General features: G+C 46.0%; 1 protein-coding gene across 2 annotated transcripts in view; it reads left to right on the forward strand.

Annotated features, from left to right (window-relative positions):
* wnk4a (WNK lysine deficient protein kinase 4a) overlaps window positions 1–17,954 on the forward strand; it is a 71,426-nt gene that overhangs the window by 50,716 nt on the left and 2,756 nt on the right. For both annotated transcript variants that reach the window (XM_071409500.1, XM_071409501.1), the window contains exons 8-18: window positions 1,185–1,599; window positions 4,735–4,892; window positions 5,068–5,147; window positions 6,415–6,550; window positions 7,546–7,662; window positions 9,863–10,036; window positions 12,745–12,799; window positions 13,013–13,156; window positions 14,835–15,697; window positions 15,794–15,890; window positions 17,094–17,919. In XM_071409500.1, coding sequence (XP_071265601.1) covers window positions 1,185–1,599; window positions 4,735–4,892; window positions 5,068–5,147; window positions 6,415–6,550; window positions 7,546–7,662; window positions 9,863–10,036; window positions 12,745–12,799; window positions 13,013–13,156; window positions 14,835–15,697; window positions 15,794–15,890; window positions 17,094–17,919 — 3,065 coding nt within the window. The remainder of the gene's footprint in view (window positions 1–1,184; window positions 1,600–4,734; window positions 4,893–5,067; window positions 5,148–6,414; window positions 6,551–7,545; window positions 7,663–9,862; window positions 10,037–12,744; window positions 12,800–13,012; window positions 13,157–14,834; window positions 15,698–15,793; window positions 15,891–17,093; window positions 17,920–17,954) is intronic.

Below are 17,954 nucleotides of genomic sequence, written 5' to 3' on the forward strand. Positions count from 1 at the left end.
CCTTTAAATTGTCAGACTTGAACAAAAAAAGGTATCAACCCTGCAAGAATGTCAATTTATTATAATCCACATAATAATTCACATGTCCTGTTGCTGCAGGATTATTTTACTGCTGTGAGAAACTGGTCAAATTAAGATAGCATACTGTCACGCTCTGACCATAGTTTGCATTGTTTGTTTCTATGTTTTGTTTGGTCAGGGTGTGATATGAGTGGGCATTCTATGTTGTATGTCTAGTTTGTCTATTTCTATGTGTTTGGCCTGATATGGTTCTCAATCAGAGGTAGGTGTCAGTCGTTGTCTCTGATTGGGAGCCATATTTAGGTAGCCTGTTTTGTAATTGTGGGTTGTGGGTGATTGTTCCTGTGTTTGTGTTGTCACCATACGGGACTGTTTCGTCGGTTTATTGTTTTTTGTTCTTTGTTCAAGTATCCTTATTAAAATGGGTACTTACCACGCTGCACCTTGGTCCTCCTCTCTTTCTCCTAATGATGGACGTTACACATACGTATATGTGTACTTACGTACATCAAGCTGTCTCATGCTACAGAAACAGGAGGTAGGCTCCTGCCCTATGAGCCTTTCTAAATTTACATTTGAGTAAATCAAGTAGAAGGGTGGAGCAAAAACCTACTGACACACACTCGTGCCTTGCTCAAGGGCACATCAACAGATTTTTCACCTAGTCGGTCAGGTTTTCAAACCAGCGTCCTTTCAGTTGCTGGCCCAATGCTCTTAACCACTAGGCTACTGGCCACCCACTGGCTCAGACACAGCCGTGATGAGCTTGTCGTCTTTTCATTTCATGTTGTGTGATGTACAGATGTAGGATCTTAATTGGATCACCCTGTTGCAGGAGAACTTTCCTGCACAAAATGTAAAACGTGTGGTTTATTCAAGGTTTTAAAAGGCTTCTGAAGATTCTGAGATTTTCCCTTCCAAAAAAGTTATCAACGTAATCCACATAATAATTCACATTTCCTGTTGCTGCAGGATTATTTTCATGCTGTAGCAAACTGACTCAAATTAAGATCCTACATATGTACAGTACAGAAAAGCACGGTTAGGAAGTGCATCAGACCTCTTTTCACAGACAGTGCTGGTTCATGGGCCGTGAAATGTTCCCTGTTTGTCACACTATTGTGCCCTGACTTTGATATGTCCCTTCCTTGTCTGTCTCCCAGGTGGTGCTGGGCTTCGTGTGCGAGGCCGACTTCAAGCTGGTGGCCAAGGCCATCCGGGACCGTGTCAATGCCATCAAGCGCCAACGGGAGAAACTGCGCCTCCTTGCAGAGAAGAAGAAGCAGGCCATTGAGGAGGAGCCTGAGCCTGCACTGCAGCCGCCCTCCCCGAGAATCAACAGGTCTCCATCAATGTTGGAGACTCCTCAGTGCCCCATCGTCGTCCCCAACCCGACCCCCACCCCTGCCCAGAGCCAGGGTCAGACCCCCCCGAACCCTCTGACACACACCCTGTCCCCTGTCAATAGCTATCTAAACTTGGGCATCAATGCCAGCTTCATCCCTGAACCAGAGGAACCAGAGGCAGACCAGCATCAGCACTTCCAGGTCCACCACACCAGCTGCTCCTCAGCCAACTGTGAGAACACTTAACTTAACCTGCAGCTGATTTCGGCTGTGTCTGCGTCCCTAATGGCACCGTAGTCCCTATATAGTGCACTACTTTTGAACCAGGGGCCATAGTAGTGGACTATATAGGGAATAGGGTGCCATTTGAGACACAGAATTAGACTGTATCACATGTCACAGTCTCACTGGTCAACAAGGTCTATTGTCAACCTTGACACCTGGTGTGGAATTTTAATAGCCCTCTGAGGTTATAAAAGCAATGTCCATTATAGCAGTATTTGGCAGTATTTGTTGATTTCGTAACTGTTGTTGTCCTGAATGGTCCTGACTAGGCCCTGAGAGAACGAAATGTGAGCCTGAGGATAACTTAATTATTCAGTCCTAGATGGTCTTACCTCTCCAGTCGAGTGTGTGTGTGTGTGCGTGTGTGCGTACGATTGTCCTCAAATGTTTTATGTTTTCTAGTGACCAGCAGGAAGACTATTAAAACTCTCTTTGACTGCAGGTCCCAAATAATCCAGGTTAATCTAGTTTAAATATTGGAGCAGCATTCTTCCACATTTGTCATTGTGTACCCAGCATGGTGTTAATCAATAGTGAATCCTCTGAGTCCTCTCCGTGTGTGCACACTAATCAAAAATGCTGGGTTAAAAACAACCCAATTTGGGTTATTTGGTAAACCAGAGGTGGGTAAATATTAGACAGAACACAGGCTGGGTTATTTTGACTCAGCCATTTGGGTTACATGAATAACCCAACATGTTGGGTTGTTGGGATTACCCAAACATGGGTTAATTTAACCATCAATTGGGTTTTTATTCACTTTCATTCTGGGATGAATGTAATCCATAGGTTATTTTCAGGAGGCCTGGCCCAGAAGTGGCGTGGATTTCATGTAGTTATTTTTGGCCAGCCATGAGAGTAAATGTAATTCCTGTTAATTATGTTTGTACACTGAACAAAAATATAAACACAACATGCAACAATTTCAAAGATTTTACTGAGTTACAGTTCATATAAATAAATCAGTCAATTGAAATAAATAAATTAGGCCCTAATCTATGGATTCCACATGACTTGGTCACAGATACCTTAAAAAATGGCAGGGGCGTGGACCAGAAAAACAGTCAGTATCTTGTGTGACCACCATTTGCCTCATGCAGCACGACACATCTCCTTCGCATAGAGTTGATCAGGCTGTTGGTTGGGTTGCAACCTGTGGAATGTTGTCCCACTCCTCTTCAATGGCTGTGCGCAGTTGCTTGATATTGGCCGGAACTGGAACACGCTGTCGTGCACGTTGATCCAGAGCATCCCAAACATGCTCAATGGGTGACATGTTTGGTGAGTATGCAGGCCATAGAAGAACTGGGGCATTTTCATCTTCCAGGAATTGTGTACAGATCCTTGCGACATGAGGCTGTGCATTATAATGCTGAAGCATAAGGTGATTGCGGCAGAGGAATGGCACGATAATGGATCTCGTCACAGTATCTCTGTGCATTCAAATTGCCATTGATAAAATGCAATTGTGTTCATTGTCCATAGTTTATGCCTGCCTGCCCATACCATAACCGCACCGCCAACATGAGGCACTCTGTTCATAACGTTGACTTCAGCAAACCACTCGCCCACACGACGCCATACATGCTGTCTGCCATCTGCCTGGTACAGTTGAAACCTGGATTAATCCGTGAAGAGCAGACTTCTCCAGCGTGCCAGTCGCCATCATAGGTGAGCATTTGCCCACTGAAGTCAGTTACGACGCCGAACTGCAGTCAGGTCAAGACCCTGGTGAGAATGACGAGCACGCAGATGAGCTTCCCTGAGACGGTTTCTGACAGTTTGTGCAGAAATTCTTCTGTTGTGGAAACCCATAGTTTCAACAGCTGTCCGGATGGCTGATCTCAGACTCAGGTGAAGAAGCCGGATGTGAAGGTCCTGGGCTGGTTACATGTGGTCTGAGGTTGTGAGGCCGGTTGGACGTACTGCCAAATTCTCTAAAACGACATTGCAGGTGGCTTATGGTGGAGAAATTAACATTACATTCTCTGGTAACAGCTCTGGGGACATTCCTGCAGTCAGCATGGCAATTGCACGCTCCCTCAAAACTTGAGACATCTGTGGCATTGTGTTGCGTGATAAAACTGCACATTTTAAAGTGGCCTTTTATTGTCCCCAGCACAAGGGGCAGCTGTGTAATGATCATGCTGTTTAATCAGCTTCTTGATATGCCACAACTGTCAGGTGGATGGATTATCTTGGCAAAGAAGAAATGCTCGCTAACAGGGATGACAACAAATTGGAGCACAAAATTTGAGAGAAATAAGCTTTTTGTGCATATGGAACATTTCTGGGATCTTTTATTTCAGCTCATGAAACATGGGACCAACATTTTACATATTGCATTTATATTTTTGTTCAATGTAAAATCATTAAACATTATTATGTATATATTGTTACAAAGTGGTAACTATCCCAACACTGGGATATGCATAGGCTTTTGTGGAACTCATGTACTTATGTAAGCCTCATTAACACTACAAAAGTGCCAGTTGTTCAACCTTAAAGGGGCAATCAGCAGTTGCTACATCCATTTTTGGACTTAAATAATGACATGTACCCATTGATTCTTGAAGAATATAACTTAGAAATGCCTCATGAGTTCAGTTCAACTGTCGTACTCCATCAGAACCCAAAATATAAGCTTGTTTTGCTACAATGTTTGTAAACAAAGTAAATGTTAACAAACACTGGTTAAAACTTTTGAAATCATGGATGGTCAAGCCTTACATAAGGACTGACCATCCATGATATCAAATGTTTTAACCAGAATTTGAGAGTTGTTACATTTCTCCAGCCCCATCCCTCAGCTTTTTACCAACTATCAACAACCCAACCTTTCTGTTTTAAAAGAGAACAATCCAACTAAGTGACCCTATGCCTGCAACCCAGCAGTTGGGTCATCCAAATAACCCAGCATTTTTTAGAGTGTGCGTGCGTGCATGCGTCTGTATGTGTGTGTATATGTGCGTGAATGCGTTATTTTGTGTGTGCGTGCGTATGTGTGTGTGTCAGTCAGTCAGTGAATGCGGCCCTGCCTGGTCAGTCACATGCTCATGTTTCATGTGTTTTGTTGTAACAGCTGACTGTGAGACAGACGGCTATCTCAGCTCCTCTGGCCTCCAGGACCCCCTGGAGACAGCGGTCAGCCTCAACGGGTCAACCCTCAACGGGACTGGGACTAACGCCCTCAATGGACAGCCTCACCACCACCCCATCCCAGCCCTTCGCTTTCCCTCTGTGAGTGAATGGGACAAATAGTGTGCTAGTTATCCAAGTGTAAGAGTAGTAGAGAGGGGACGAATAGCAACTCTACCTCAACTGTCCCTGCTTATTTTTGAATTACCGTTATTCACTATGTTTCTGTGACTGTTGCCTTATGCTTAATTGTGCCCTCTCCTTTTCCCGTTTGTAGAGTATTGCAGTATTGGGTAATACGGAGCATGGACACTCTGGAGGACACCCTCCCAGCGGCTTCAACTCAACTGTGGACAGGTACTCTCCTCAGCCTCTTCCCTAGAATAAATACTTTATTGTCTATTTTTATTAGAAAGAGACATTCATCTCCTGCCATTCCCATCACCCCCAGACACACACACACACACACACACACACACACTCGCTGAGAGGCACAGGGTCAGTCAGTGCCGCGTTCCTTGATCTGTTTTTGGATGTGCTTCCAACAGCAGTGGAATAGACAAACAGACCCCCAGTTGCCAAGTTCCCACCTGACCCTCTAACCTCTAGGCTTCCTATGCCTCTGTACACATCTGTGTGTGCCAATAGCAGACTGATCTGGGGGAAACAACAGCCTCTCCCCAGTCTAGTGATTGAAGCACAATGGACTTTGAGGTTTCTGTCTGTTTTACTTTAGTATCAGATGTTTCTGGCTAGGGGGTGTTTGTGTGTGCGTGCGTGTGTGAATGCGTGCGTGTGTGTGCCTGTGTGTGTTGTCATCTGGTGCCCATTCTGTCTAAGGTATTTTGTGTTCCAAAACATCTTCAGCATGCACTACTTATGATTCTATACATAGCAATTAGAAAGATGATACTTTTGTTCCCAAGTGGGAAATACATTTTTACAGTTAGTCAGCAAAAACACTACTTAAAAACTGAAACCCAACACCAACACATAAAACCAAACAAGTATGTCATAAACAAGAAGAACGTAAACAAAAACATTTCCATTTCCCCATTACCTCCATCCTGAGTGGGTGAACAACCAGTTTTGTCCACCGTGAACTGAAGTTCCCCAAAAGTACTTCAGATTTTAGAGAACGGTTAGAAAGCTCAGTGGAACCTGCCAACCAGTAGAGTGTCTGTAAATCTTTGCTGAAGTAGTGGATGGAGGAGGGATAAATCAGGGACCACTAAGAGACCCAGAGGACTGAATTTAAGCTTTTTAAAATGTACTGCATGTCCCAGGCTGTGCAACTTTCACTTTTTCATAATAAAAATACTACACTGCTGAACAGAATATGTGGATTTGTTGTTCCTTTACTATGACTGTGTACTTGTTTTCTATAGGAGATTTGCCCCAATTGCTGTAGGCCCATATTACAGCACACTGATGTTTAATATATCCTCACATTGGGCTTTATTTGGCATATATATTTGGCATGTATAACAGTCTAGATCTGTTTCTGACCTAAAACTTGACAGGTGGTTATTTCTATTTCCTCCTAATAGTATAGCATGTATTAACTCATAAATGTTACGGCAGTTATGACACAAATTCACTAACACACCAATCATCCTCACAGCTACGCCTCCGACATGATCTCGGGTTTGAGTGACAGCTACGAGGGCCTATCAGAGAAGAGCGGCAAGACTGCTGCCAGGCGCATGGCTGGCAAGCTGTTCCGGAGAAGGGCCCGTTCAAGACTGCGCATCACTGGGGTAAAACAAATCAATCAATTAATCAATCAAGACTATTCTATACAAGTGATTGTCAAGTCTAATTGTCAAGTCCACAGTTAGGGCCCATCCCAAATGGCACCCTATTCCCTATATAGTGGAGGAATAGGGTACCAATAGGGTGTCATTTGGATATGCATACTTTGCAGTGTTTCCCCTACAATAAATTGTCGCCACCACTCAAAATAATAGGATTACATTTAATTATTTTTGCGGGGTTATTCTGCCGAGACACGCTTTTAAGCATTTTAGGATTTTTTTTCAATGATTCAGCGTATTTATTCAAAGCCTCTATGCTGCATCAGTTGGGCTACAGGTTGTAATGCTTTTAAAGGGAAAATTATATTTCAGATGGTGTCAACATAATTCCATTTTCATTCATTTTGGGGTAGAATGTCCTTTAAAAAGTAACCAGAAGTTACATTATCACAGTCGTTATACAAAACAAACGTGGTTATTCAGTTTATGTAATCCTCTTAGAGGTTATGCTGGTGGTACAGTATGCTCTTCCTCCACCTGCTATGTCTCTTGTGACCAGAACACCTGGGGAAGCAGAAACAAACATTTACATTTTAGTCATTTAACAGACACTCTTATCCATACATTTTTGTACTGGTCCCCTGTGAGAATCAAACCCACAACCCTGGTGATGCAAGCACCATGCTCTACCAACTGAGCCACACAGACCATGCTCACCCTCATACACATACAGTAGGTACACACACACACACACACACACACACACACACACACACACACACACACACACACACACACACACACACACACACACACACACACACACACACACACACACACACACACACACACACACACACACACACACACACACACACACACACACACACACACACACACACTCAGTGCTTTATCTTTGTTCTACTGCTACCCCAGTGTCTTTATATTCTACATAACATAAACAAACTAACACTGGTGGATGGTGTCTCTATGTGCAGCTCTCTGACAAAGACGACCGGGTGGTGGAGTGTCAGCTGCAGACTCACAATGACAAGATGGTTACCTTCAAGTTTGACCTGGACGGAGACAACCCAGAGGACATTGCAGCTGTCATGGTTTGTTGTCACCTCTAGGGTGTTAATAGCCTTAGGTCATTTAGGGATTTATTTAACGACAGTCATATTATTATCTCCGTGTAAAAGACTCATTATGCTGAAGGAAGAGCCAATAAATGCAGGAGAAATTAAGCACTATCAGCTTATCTTAATGATACTCCTATCTACTTCTATCTCACACAGCAGCACAGACTCTACGTCCCACTTCCAGTTAAAACACTCTTGTCTCTGTGTTTCTGTGTCATATAGATTTATCTTGGTTAGGGGGTTGTGAGGCAAGGAGATAAGCAGTTTACACACGTGCCATTTTAGTTTACATGTGTGTGTCTTGGGGAGGTTCTGGCGTAGAGATACACAAAGCACGTAGGCATGATGAGGTAGTGGTATTTTCGGCTTCTGTTGGTGGTAGATTCCAGAACTTTGCGTTCACTGAGTGTTCTGTTTATTCCGATTCTGAATGAAACACAGTGAGCTTTTGTTTAGGCCAGTCTTGGCACAGAGCTGGTCAGGTCTCATAAATGCCCCTATTAGTGCAGCACACCAGCACTATACGAGCTGAATTAAGACATACTGACAGGAGAGCCAGCCCATTCACCACACCCCACCACCCCACCACCCAACCACCCAACCACCCCACACCCCACCACCCAACCACCCAACCACCCAACCCACAATTCACAGAATCTGCACAACATAGACTCAGACTGCTTCAACAAATTAGCATATTATGAAGGTTGGACAAGAAGCCACGTATGACGCAATACACAATAACTGAAGATGGAAGGACAGATGGATGGACAGAAGGATGGACAAAGAGACAGACAGGCATGCAGACAGGCAGGCAGACAAACAGACAGACATATTTTACATTTTACATTTAAGTCATTTAGCAGACGCTCTTATCCAGAGCGACTTACAAATTGGTGCATTCACCTTATGATATCCAGTGGAACAACCACTTTACAATAGTGCATCTAACTCTTTTAAGGGGGGGGGGGTTAGAAGGATTACTTTATCCTATCCTAGGTATTCCTTAAAGAGGTGGGGTTTCAGGTGTCTCCGGAAGGTGGTGATTGACTCCGCTGACCTGGCGTCGTGAGGGAGTTTGTTCCACCATTGGGGTGCCAGAGCAGCGAACAGTTTTGACTGGGCTGAGCGGGAACTGTACTTCCTCAGAGGTAGGGAGGCGAGCAGGCCAGAGGTGGATGAACGCAGTGCCCTTGTTTGGGTGTAGGGCCTGATCAGAGCCTGAAGGTACGGAGGTGCCGTTCCCCTCACAGCTCCGTAGGCAAGCACCATGGTCTTGTAGCGGATGCGAGCTTCAACTGGAAGCCAGTGAAGAGAGCGGAGGAGCGGGGTGACGTGAGAGAACTTGGGAAAGTTGAACACCAGACGGGCTGCGGCGTTCTGGATGAGTTGTAGGGGTTTAATGGCACAGGCAGGGAGCCCAGCCAACAGCGAGTTGCAGTAATCCAGACGGGAGATGACAAGTGCCTGGATTAGGACCTGCGCCGCTTCCTGCGTGAGGCAGGGTCGTACTCTGCGAATGTTGTAGAGCATGAACCTACAGGAACAGGTCACCGCCTTGATGTTAGTTGAGAACGACAGGGTGTTGTCCAGGATCACGCCAAGGTTCTTAGCACTCTGGGAGGAGGACACAATGGAGTTGTCAACCGTGATGGCGAGATCATGGAACGGGCAGTCCTTCCCCGGGAGGAAGAGCAGCTCCGTCTTGCCGAGGTTCAGCTTGAGGTGGTGATCCGTCATCCACACTGATATGTCTGCCAGACATGCAGAGATGCGATTCACCACCTGGTTATCAGAGGGGGGAAAGGAGAAGATTAATTGTGTGTCGTCTGCATAGCAATGATAGGAGAGACCATGTGAGGATATGACAGAGCCAAGTGACTTGGTGTATAGCGAGAATAGGAGAGGGCCTAGAACAGAGCCCTGGGGGACACCAGTGGTGAGAGCACGTGGTGCGGAGACAGATTCTCGCCACGCCACCTGGTAGGAGCGACCTGTCAGGTAGGACGCAATCCAAGCGTGGGCCGCGCCGGAGATGCCCAGCTCGGAGAGGGTGGAGAGGAGGATCTGATGGTTACATATGTTATCAATGTGTTATTATTAGGTTATTAATGTTATAAAAATGTTATTATTCATATGTTATTAATGTGTTAATTGCGTCTGTATTATCCAGGTTCACAATGAGTTCATCCTGCCAGCGGAGAAGGAGGGGTTTATCCAGCGCATAGGTGACATCATCAAGAGGGCAGAGGCTCTGATGAAGGAGCACAAGGTCCACATGGGTGGCGGCCACGGAGCACCACGCCCACAACACCACAACGGGGTCAACTCACTGTCCGCGTCCCAGGTAAGTACCACTACCAGTACCAGTACCAATACCAGTAATAGTACCAGTACCAATACCATCTCTGGGTTCCCACATCATCAAAACCATTTCACTGACTTTCAAATGTTCAAATGTTCACAGACTCGGTGTCATCGTGGTATGTACTACTAGCTATGTGATTATATATTGAGGAGGAATTTTATGTGAATTGGATGTGAATCCAATTGTGGAGGATCTTTTAATTTCCTTTTGTGGTCAATGCATAGGGAGCTATAGGGAGCTTTAGGGAGATGTATGGAGCATTAGCAAGCTATAGGGAGCTTTAAGGAGCTATGGGGAGCTATGGGGAGCTTTAAGGAGCTATAGTGAGCTATAGGGAGTTATAGGGAGCTTTATGGAGCTATAGTGAGCTATAGGGAGTTATAGGGAGCTTTATGGAGCTATAGAGAGCTTTATGGAGCTATAGGGAGCTATAGGGAGCTATAGGGAGTTATGGAGCTATATGGAGCTATAGGGAGTTATGGAGCTATAGGGAGCATTAGGGAGCTATAGGGAGCTATAGGGAGTTATGGAGCTATCGTGAGCTATAGGGAGCTAAGGCTATGTAATAAAGTCATACAGTGAGGGGGCATTTGTATGCTATACATTACATTAGTTTAAATGCAATGCCCCCAGCTGTGCTTATCCTGGGCAGGTCATAAATATAGTAGAAGAGTGTGTTTAGTAGGTGCCTAGTGGGGAAAATGCCTAAGAGACAGATGTGGGTTAAGGAGTAATGGAGAAGGTGTGCTCAGAACAAAAGCAACTGGAGTAATACTGTAATCAGGACATGGTGGTACTAAAAAGCTCTTAAACCCCCATATAAATCCTATGACGTCATTAGTGGAAGTGCACCACCATGCCTACGGTGTGTACACTAAATCAAATCACATTTTATTTGTCACATGCTTCGTAAACAACAGGTATAGACTAATAGTGAAATGCTTACTTACCAACAATGCAGAAAGAAAAATGTAAAAAGAATATAAAGATAAAAACACGAGGAATAAAATACACAATGAGTAACGATAACTTGGCTATATACGCAGGGTACCAGTACTGAGTCGATGTGCAGGGGTACGAGGTAATTGAGGTATATATGTACATATAGGTAGGGATAAAGTGAATAGGCAACAGGATAGATAATAAGCAGTAGCAGCAGTGTATGTGATGAGTCAAAATAGTTAGTGCAATACAGATAGTCCGGGTAGCTATTTGGTTAACTATTTAACTAACTATTGATCAGTCTTATGGCTTGAGGGTAGAAGCTGTTCAGTGTCCTGTTGGTTCCAGACTTGGTGCAATGGTACTGCTTGCCGTGCGGTAGCACAGAGAACAGTCTATGACTTAGTCTATGACTAGAGTCCAGCTCTAGATAATATAACTAGACCATTATTTAGGTTCAGAGTGGTTTACTGAGAAAGGGTGTATCGGCCCTGGTCAAAAGTAGTGCTCTATAATGGGAATAGGGTGCCATTTGGAACGCACATGTACCTAGATAGGGGCAGCCAGGAGAGAAGAGTCTGTACTGCCAGGACATGTTCCTATCCTCAGAACACAACCTGCCTGCTGTGCTAAGCCTTCCAGTAAATGGATCTAGGAGAACAGTGAAGAACAATGTGTTGTTTCATGTGGGTCGGGAGGACCGGTAACTCCTCCTCCTACACACACACACATACACATACACACATACACACACATACATACATACATACATACATACATACATACATACATACATACATACATACATACATACATACATACATACATACATACATACATGCATACATACATACATATACACACACATACATACATACATACATACATACATACATACATACATATACACATACATACATACATATACACATACATACATACATACATACATACATACATACATACATACATACACTACCCCCTAGGTACATAATTACCTCAGGCTGTCCTGGAAATCTCTCCTTCCTGGCTCCGGACCAGGACTTGATTGAAAACAGGCTGCTAACCCGACCACATCTCTAACTGAGAACCCCTATGGCCTTATACGTTTCTGGGCTAATTGTGTCCCATGTAAACCCCGGGCCTCTTCCCCTTAAAAAACATAGAAAATGAGTTCCGTCTGAGAGAATGTAACCACAACTCTGGAACTTGTCTGTCTCTGTCCTGATTGTGTACTAGGGTTATGGTTTAGGTTAGAGGCATATCTTCTTCTATTATTCTATTCTTAACAACATCACAGATGGGTTCTGAGAAGTTATTTGTTGATAGAAAACTCCTCATGGAAGACAAGAACCGAAGTGTACCTCTGGACATTTATGTCTTTGCCTAGTCGTTACTGCATGTTCGCGTGACCAGTCATTACACTGCAGTAATTCAAGAAAATAAAATAGAGCTGTGACTCTAGAGGGTTTGTTTCCTGTTTAGGAGGGTTTAGAGTTAGTTTTTCGTTCAGATTATGGTGGTTAAAAGATTTAGACCAAAGTGAAGTAGAACACTAAATAGATGTTAATGGTTGCCTTAATGAGTCCTTATTAAAATGGATCGTATCATTAAAATTACCCTGGCTAAATGCAACTGACTTCTCAACAACAAACCCCTTGGGAAGACCAATGATAAATGTAGTGTATGAATTAATACTGTATCATGAATATAATAACGGTGTATATCTGTGTCCTCTATTCCAGCCTAATCTTCACAGTCACATTCTGGAGCGGACACACTCTTCCTACTCTCTACCTGGTAAAATGCCCAAACCTTAATCTTCTAAATTTCCTTTTCTGCTGCTTGGTCTTTGTTATATTTCTGGGCCTCACTTGGCCTATGTATGTTATATTGGGTTTGCATGGCAAATAGACCTGCATGTGTCTGTCTCTATAAGTTTCCTTCATTTTGTTGCCGGTGAGCATGTCCATTTCAATGACTGAGTCTGACTGTGTCTGTCTGTTCTCCCAGACTTCAGCATGGCTGGCCCCAGTGTAGGGGTATGTGACTCTCCCTTAGGGCCCACTGGTGGAGGAGACTTCTTCAGCCCAGCAGACATGACTTCACCTGCAGGGAGACCTCTATTACGCTCCCAGTCTTTCCAAAACGCCCCAGGTACTGTATTGTAATGACCCACCTCTCCTCCTCTTCCTCCTCCCCACGGTCCCATGTGAAGAGGCATTGTTTACTCTTCACAAAGAGAAAACTGTTGTAGACTGAGGTTGCTTCACAAATGGCACCCTGTTACCTTTAAGGCACTACTACCAGAGCCTGGTCAAAAGTAGTGCACTATTATGGGAATAGAGTGCCATTTGGGATGCAGACAGGGATTTGTTTGGAATTAGAACATCAATGGAGTGAGGAAGGACTAGTTTTGACATTTGAAGAGTCTGAAATTGAAAACGTGTGTATTCATCACAAGTCTTTAGTTTAGTTGAGAACCCTACAGTGGAGACTAGCCAGAGATATTGATAACTCTTCAGGGACTTTTCAGGACGACATAACATTCTTCATTCATTGATTTGACATTTAATTCAACAATGGCTCTACAGTTATGAACCAACACGACTCCCGACACTGAAGTAAACAAGCCACTAACATGTCAATGCAGACAGAAATATACTGTAGGTTAGGCAACTAAAAATGAGGCGGAGGGGCCAAAAGGCATTGCGAAACCGGACTGTGCTGTGGCTGTGTACAGCAGAGAATAGAGACAACTGGGGAGGGAGGGAGATATCTTTCAGATGGCCACCAAGTCTTTAGCTAGTGGGGGTGGAGGGGCAGTTGTATGTTCTTTAATTGAATTCAAATGCTTCCCTCTCTTGCGGTGGGAGTTTTGGAGGAGACTTTCTTGAAAAGTGTGTGTGTGCGTGTGTGTGCTGGCAAACAGATGTTGCAGAGAATCATACTGTAGTACAAGTTAGGCCAGAAAAGCTTATGCTTCACAGTGAGAGCATTCACATCTCAAAAAGAGGCTAAAAGCGCTCTTCAAGTGAAGTAATTACCCAAGAGGCCCTAGGGCAAGGCCGGCGCCGCACCACTGAGGCACAGACCTGGGGTGTGAGGTGCAGGGATGGTTAGTCAGAGCCATGCAAATCTCCTGACAATACCAAGAAAGGGGTCTGAGGAGGGAGGGGTTTTACGATGGTGTTGGGCCCGGTTTGTGTTCTTCTCTGCCAAGATGAGTGGAGTCCCAAATGGCACCCTATTCCCTAAATAGTGTATTACTTTGACCAGGGCAAATAGGGTGCCATTTGGGATGCATACATAACAGCGCATGCCCACATAACAGCGCATGCCCCTACATACAACCAACTGCTCCGGCTATCAGGGCCTTTATGCAATGAAATCATCATCCTAGCTCTATTAAACAGTGATTTTGTTAGACAAAACCCTACCATGGAATCCATCTTTATACCGCACATGAGGAATTTATTTTCTAAATGTCTGATGTCACTTGGCAGTGGGGCGGAAGGAACGACAAGACAATCCAAAATCTGAGAGAGAGATGGAGCAATAATATAATTGACTCTTTTACAACCTAGGGGATTCTGCTAGTAAATGTCTCTCGAGACGTTGGCATAAGGGTTTGTGTGAGGACACTGTAACGAACCCATTGAGGTTTTGTAAGGCGTTCCTTTTACATAAGTCGTGTTTCTGAGTTAGGTAATGTTATGTTGTTTTGTGTCTACCAATCAGTCACCACACATGAAGTTCCCTCTCAGGAAATAAAAGTTTTGAATGTAATAATAATAACTAACATGTATTATTCTGTTTTGTTTCTATGTTCCAGGTTCTCCTCACTACCACTACCACCACCCAGCCTCCATGTACTCCTCAGAGCCCCCCCAGCAGCAGCAACACCAGCAGTACTACCACATGCCCCCCTTCATGGGCCACACACACTTCCCCTTCCCCTACCCAGTGAACCCCGGTGCCCCCAAACCAGTGGGGTCCCATCCTCCCCTCACACGGGTCGCCAGCAACCCCACGTTCCCCTCCGTCCTCTCCCCAGCCCCAGGCTCCCCCGGCGGCCCCCACTCTGATGCTCCGAGCCCCTCTGAGTACAGCGGGGAGGGGAACCCCCTGACCCTCCCTCCTCACCCCCAGAACCCCAACATGTGGCCCTCCCACACACAGCCCCTCTTCTCCCTGGCCAACGTAATCTCCATGGCAATGAGCATGGCTCACTCCTTCATCCCTGCCAACAGCCTGGCTAACCAGGGGATGCCCTCCATAGCAGGCTTCCACCCCCAGCTAACCCACCCTCAGTCGGTCTACTCGTCCGTCTACTCCCCCCACTACCAGACTGCTCCAGTGGAGCTCCCTTACACCCAGGGTGGGACGCCTGGCCAAGGGCAGCAACACAGTGTCTACCAGGGCGCAGACACTCCACCACAGATGCAGAGGGATGGCTCAGTGCCTGTGTACTCTCAAAATGGACACCCCGGTTGGCAGCATAATCACATATCTCCCCCCACGATGGGCTACAACAGCCCACAGATGGTATCACAGCAAGCAGCATCCAGCCCCCTAAGCCATTTACAGAATAGTTCCCAGGGGTCCTACATGGTTCCTCAGGACCAGTCTGATGTGTCCAGCTGTGCGTCAGGGTCTGATCTTTCCCCTTCGTCTCCAGACAGCCCGGAGAGCACAGTAAGTTACCAACCAGCCCATACATGACTGTCTGACAGTGAGAAGTAATGCCATTCTGACAAGTATTGTCCCCCCTCCCCCTTCTCTTTTCCCAAGTTATCATCGTTCAGCTCAACCACACCAATGTCGAGACCTACGGTGCCTGAGATGAACGCCAGTGCTCCCAAGCCCAGACTATCCCCCAGTTACACAGGTAAGATTCACAGTGACTTTCCCCTCTCTACTTCTACACTAGCTGTATTCTGTATTGTACTGGCCCTTACCTAAGCTTACTGTTGATCTGTTGATGGTAGGAGATGGGTTGGGGAGGACGCTGGCAGACCTATGTTGCTTCTGTTAGCACACTAAACAATTGCAGAGTACACACTCCAGACACACACACATACAAAAACACACACACTCCAGACATACACAGACACTCAACGAGGCCCTTTCTCTAGTGTTTTATGTTGTATTTGGTCTAAATAAGGCCTGATGACTGTGTTAGGGCCAATTGGCTCTTCCTGTTGTTTTCAGTTCTGTTTTGTGTTTTATCCTGTCCACATCAGTGTTTGGTGACATTATCACCTATAAGCACTAGCAGTGCCTCGGGATCTGTTGCGTAACCACATGTCTGGATGGAATGTTCCATTGAATAAGGGACCAATAGGTAGGTGTGATTATACCCCGCCTACCAGTATTGACCAGTTAGAACCCACTGGGTACAGACGTCAATTCAACGTCTATTCCACATTGGTTGAACGTAATTTCATTGAAATTACGTGGAAACAACGTTGATTCAACCAGTGTGTAACCAGTGGGAAGCTTTGCCCAGCAGAAATGACCAATCAGAAGGCTTCTACGCTCGTTACAGGCCTCTCCTCCCACATCCTCCCCACCTGTCTGTGTTCACACCCCCACCCCACCCAGCTCCAGTACCCGAGCAACCCAACCCAGCCCATTTCGCTCAACAGACATACAGAACAGGCTCTGTTTTTGAGAAATCCCAGGGCCACATTCAGCAGAAAATAACTGTTTTCCGACCGTGTAGAGTAGAGTTACACCTAGTGCCAGACCTCCGCTAGCTCTTGCTTCCCACCCATTTATGGCACCATGAACACAACCAGATGTTGGCAGTAGATATGGCAGTTGGATTGGTTTTTCTGACAGAAAGTTATGAAACTAAGGCCAGGATTCTATCCGATCCGTGGTAGATCCGCGTAACAGCACGCTTGACATTTAAAGTACATTTCAGATTGAGACGACATTATCCATTTGAATCAATTTGAAAGTACGAGTCAATGTCAATGGAAAATTATATCACTACTGGAACAGAATGTAAACACAAACTGCAGATTGTGAAAAATAATAATTATCACTGTGTTGATATTAATCATAAACCTCTTCCACCCCACAGATCCCCCGCCTTCTGCCGTCACAGTGGGTCGTTTCCAGGTCACCCCTAGCATAGAGATCCCTATGCCTGCTGCACCAGATGGACAAGGCTCTAACCCCACCAGGCCCAAGTCAGTGGGCAGCTCCTCCCCAGGCCGAACCAGGCCCAAGTCAGTGGGCAGCTCCACCCCAGGCCCCACCAGGCCCAAGTCAGTGGGCAGCTCTACCCCAGGCCCAACCAGGCCCAAGTCAGTGGGCAGTTCTACCCCAGGCCCCACCAGGCCCAAGTCAGTGGGCAGTTCTACCCCAGGCCCAACCAGGCCCAAGTCAGTGGGCAGCTCCACCACAGGCTCCACCAGGCCCAAGTCAGTGGGCAGCTCCACCACCTCCGAGAGCAGCACAGAGGAGCAGGGGGGGGCAGATACAAGCCTGAACACCTCCCTCACTCTCTCCCCCCCAGACCGACACCTCCCTGTGGAGGAGGACGGGGAGGTCCAGGTAGGGTGGGCCGGGACCAAAGAGCAGCAGCAGGAAGAGGAGGAGGAAGAAGAGGGGGAAGAAGATGACGAGGAGCATGAGGAGGAGAAGGAAGAGCAGCAGATAGTAAGAAGGAGGAGGAGGAGAGTGTGTAGCCTCAGTCTGATGGGTACGTCTGCAGACAGCGGCCTGTCCGTCACGGTGGTGGATTCAGAGGGGCGTGGCCTGTGGGAGGGAGGTGCAGGGAGCCCTACCTACAACTCGGCCCTGCACCACTTGTGGCTGAGCTACAGCCGCAACTTCACGTACATGAGCAGTGACGACTCGGAGGACGAGGACATGCGGGAGGAGCTGCAGGTGATGAGGGAGAAGTGAGTGTTTCACCTTCAGCATCTCTCCAGTTATT

The sequence above is a fragment of the Salvelinus alpinus genome, chromosome 7, assembly GCF_045679555.1.
Source record: "Salvelinus alpinus chromosome 7, SLU_Salpinus.1, whole genome shotgun sequence".
In the NCBI taxonomy this organism is placed as follows: Eukaryota; Metazoa; Chordata; class Actinopteri; order Salmoniformes; family Salmonidae; genus Salvelinus; species Salvelinus alpinus.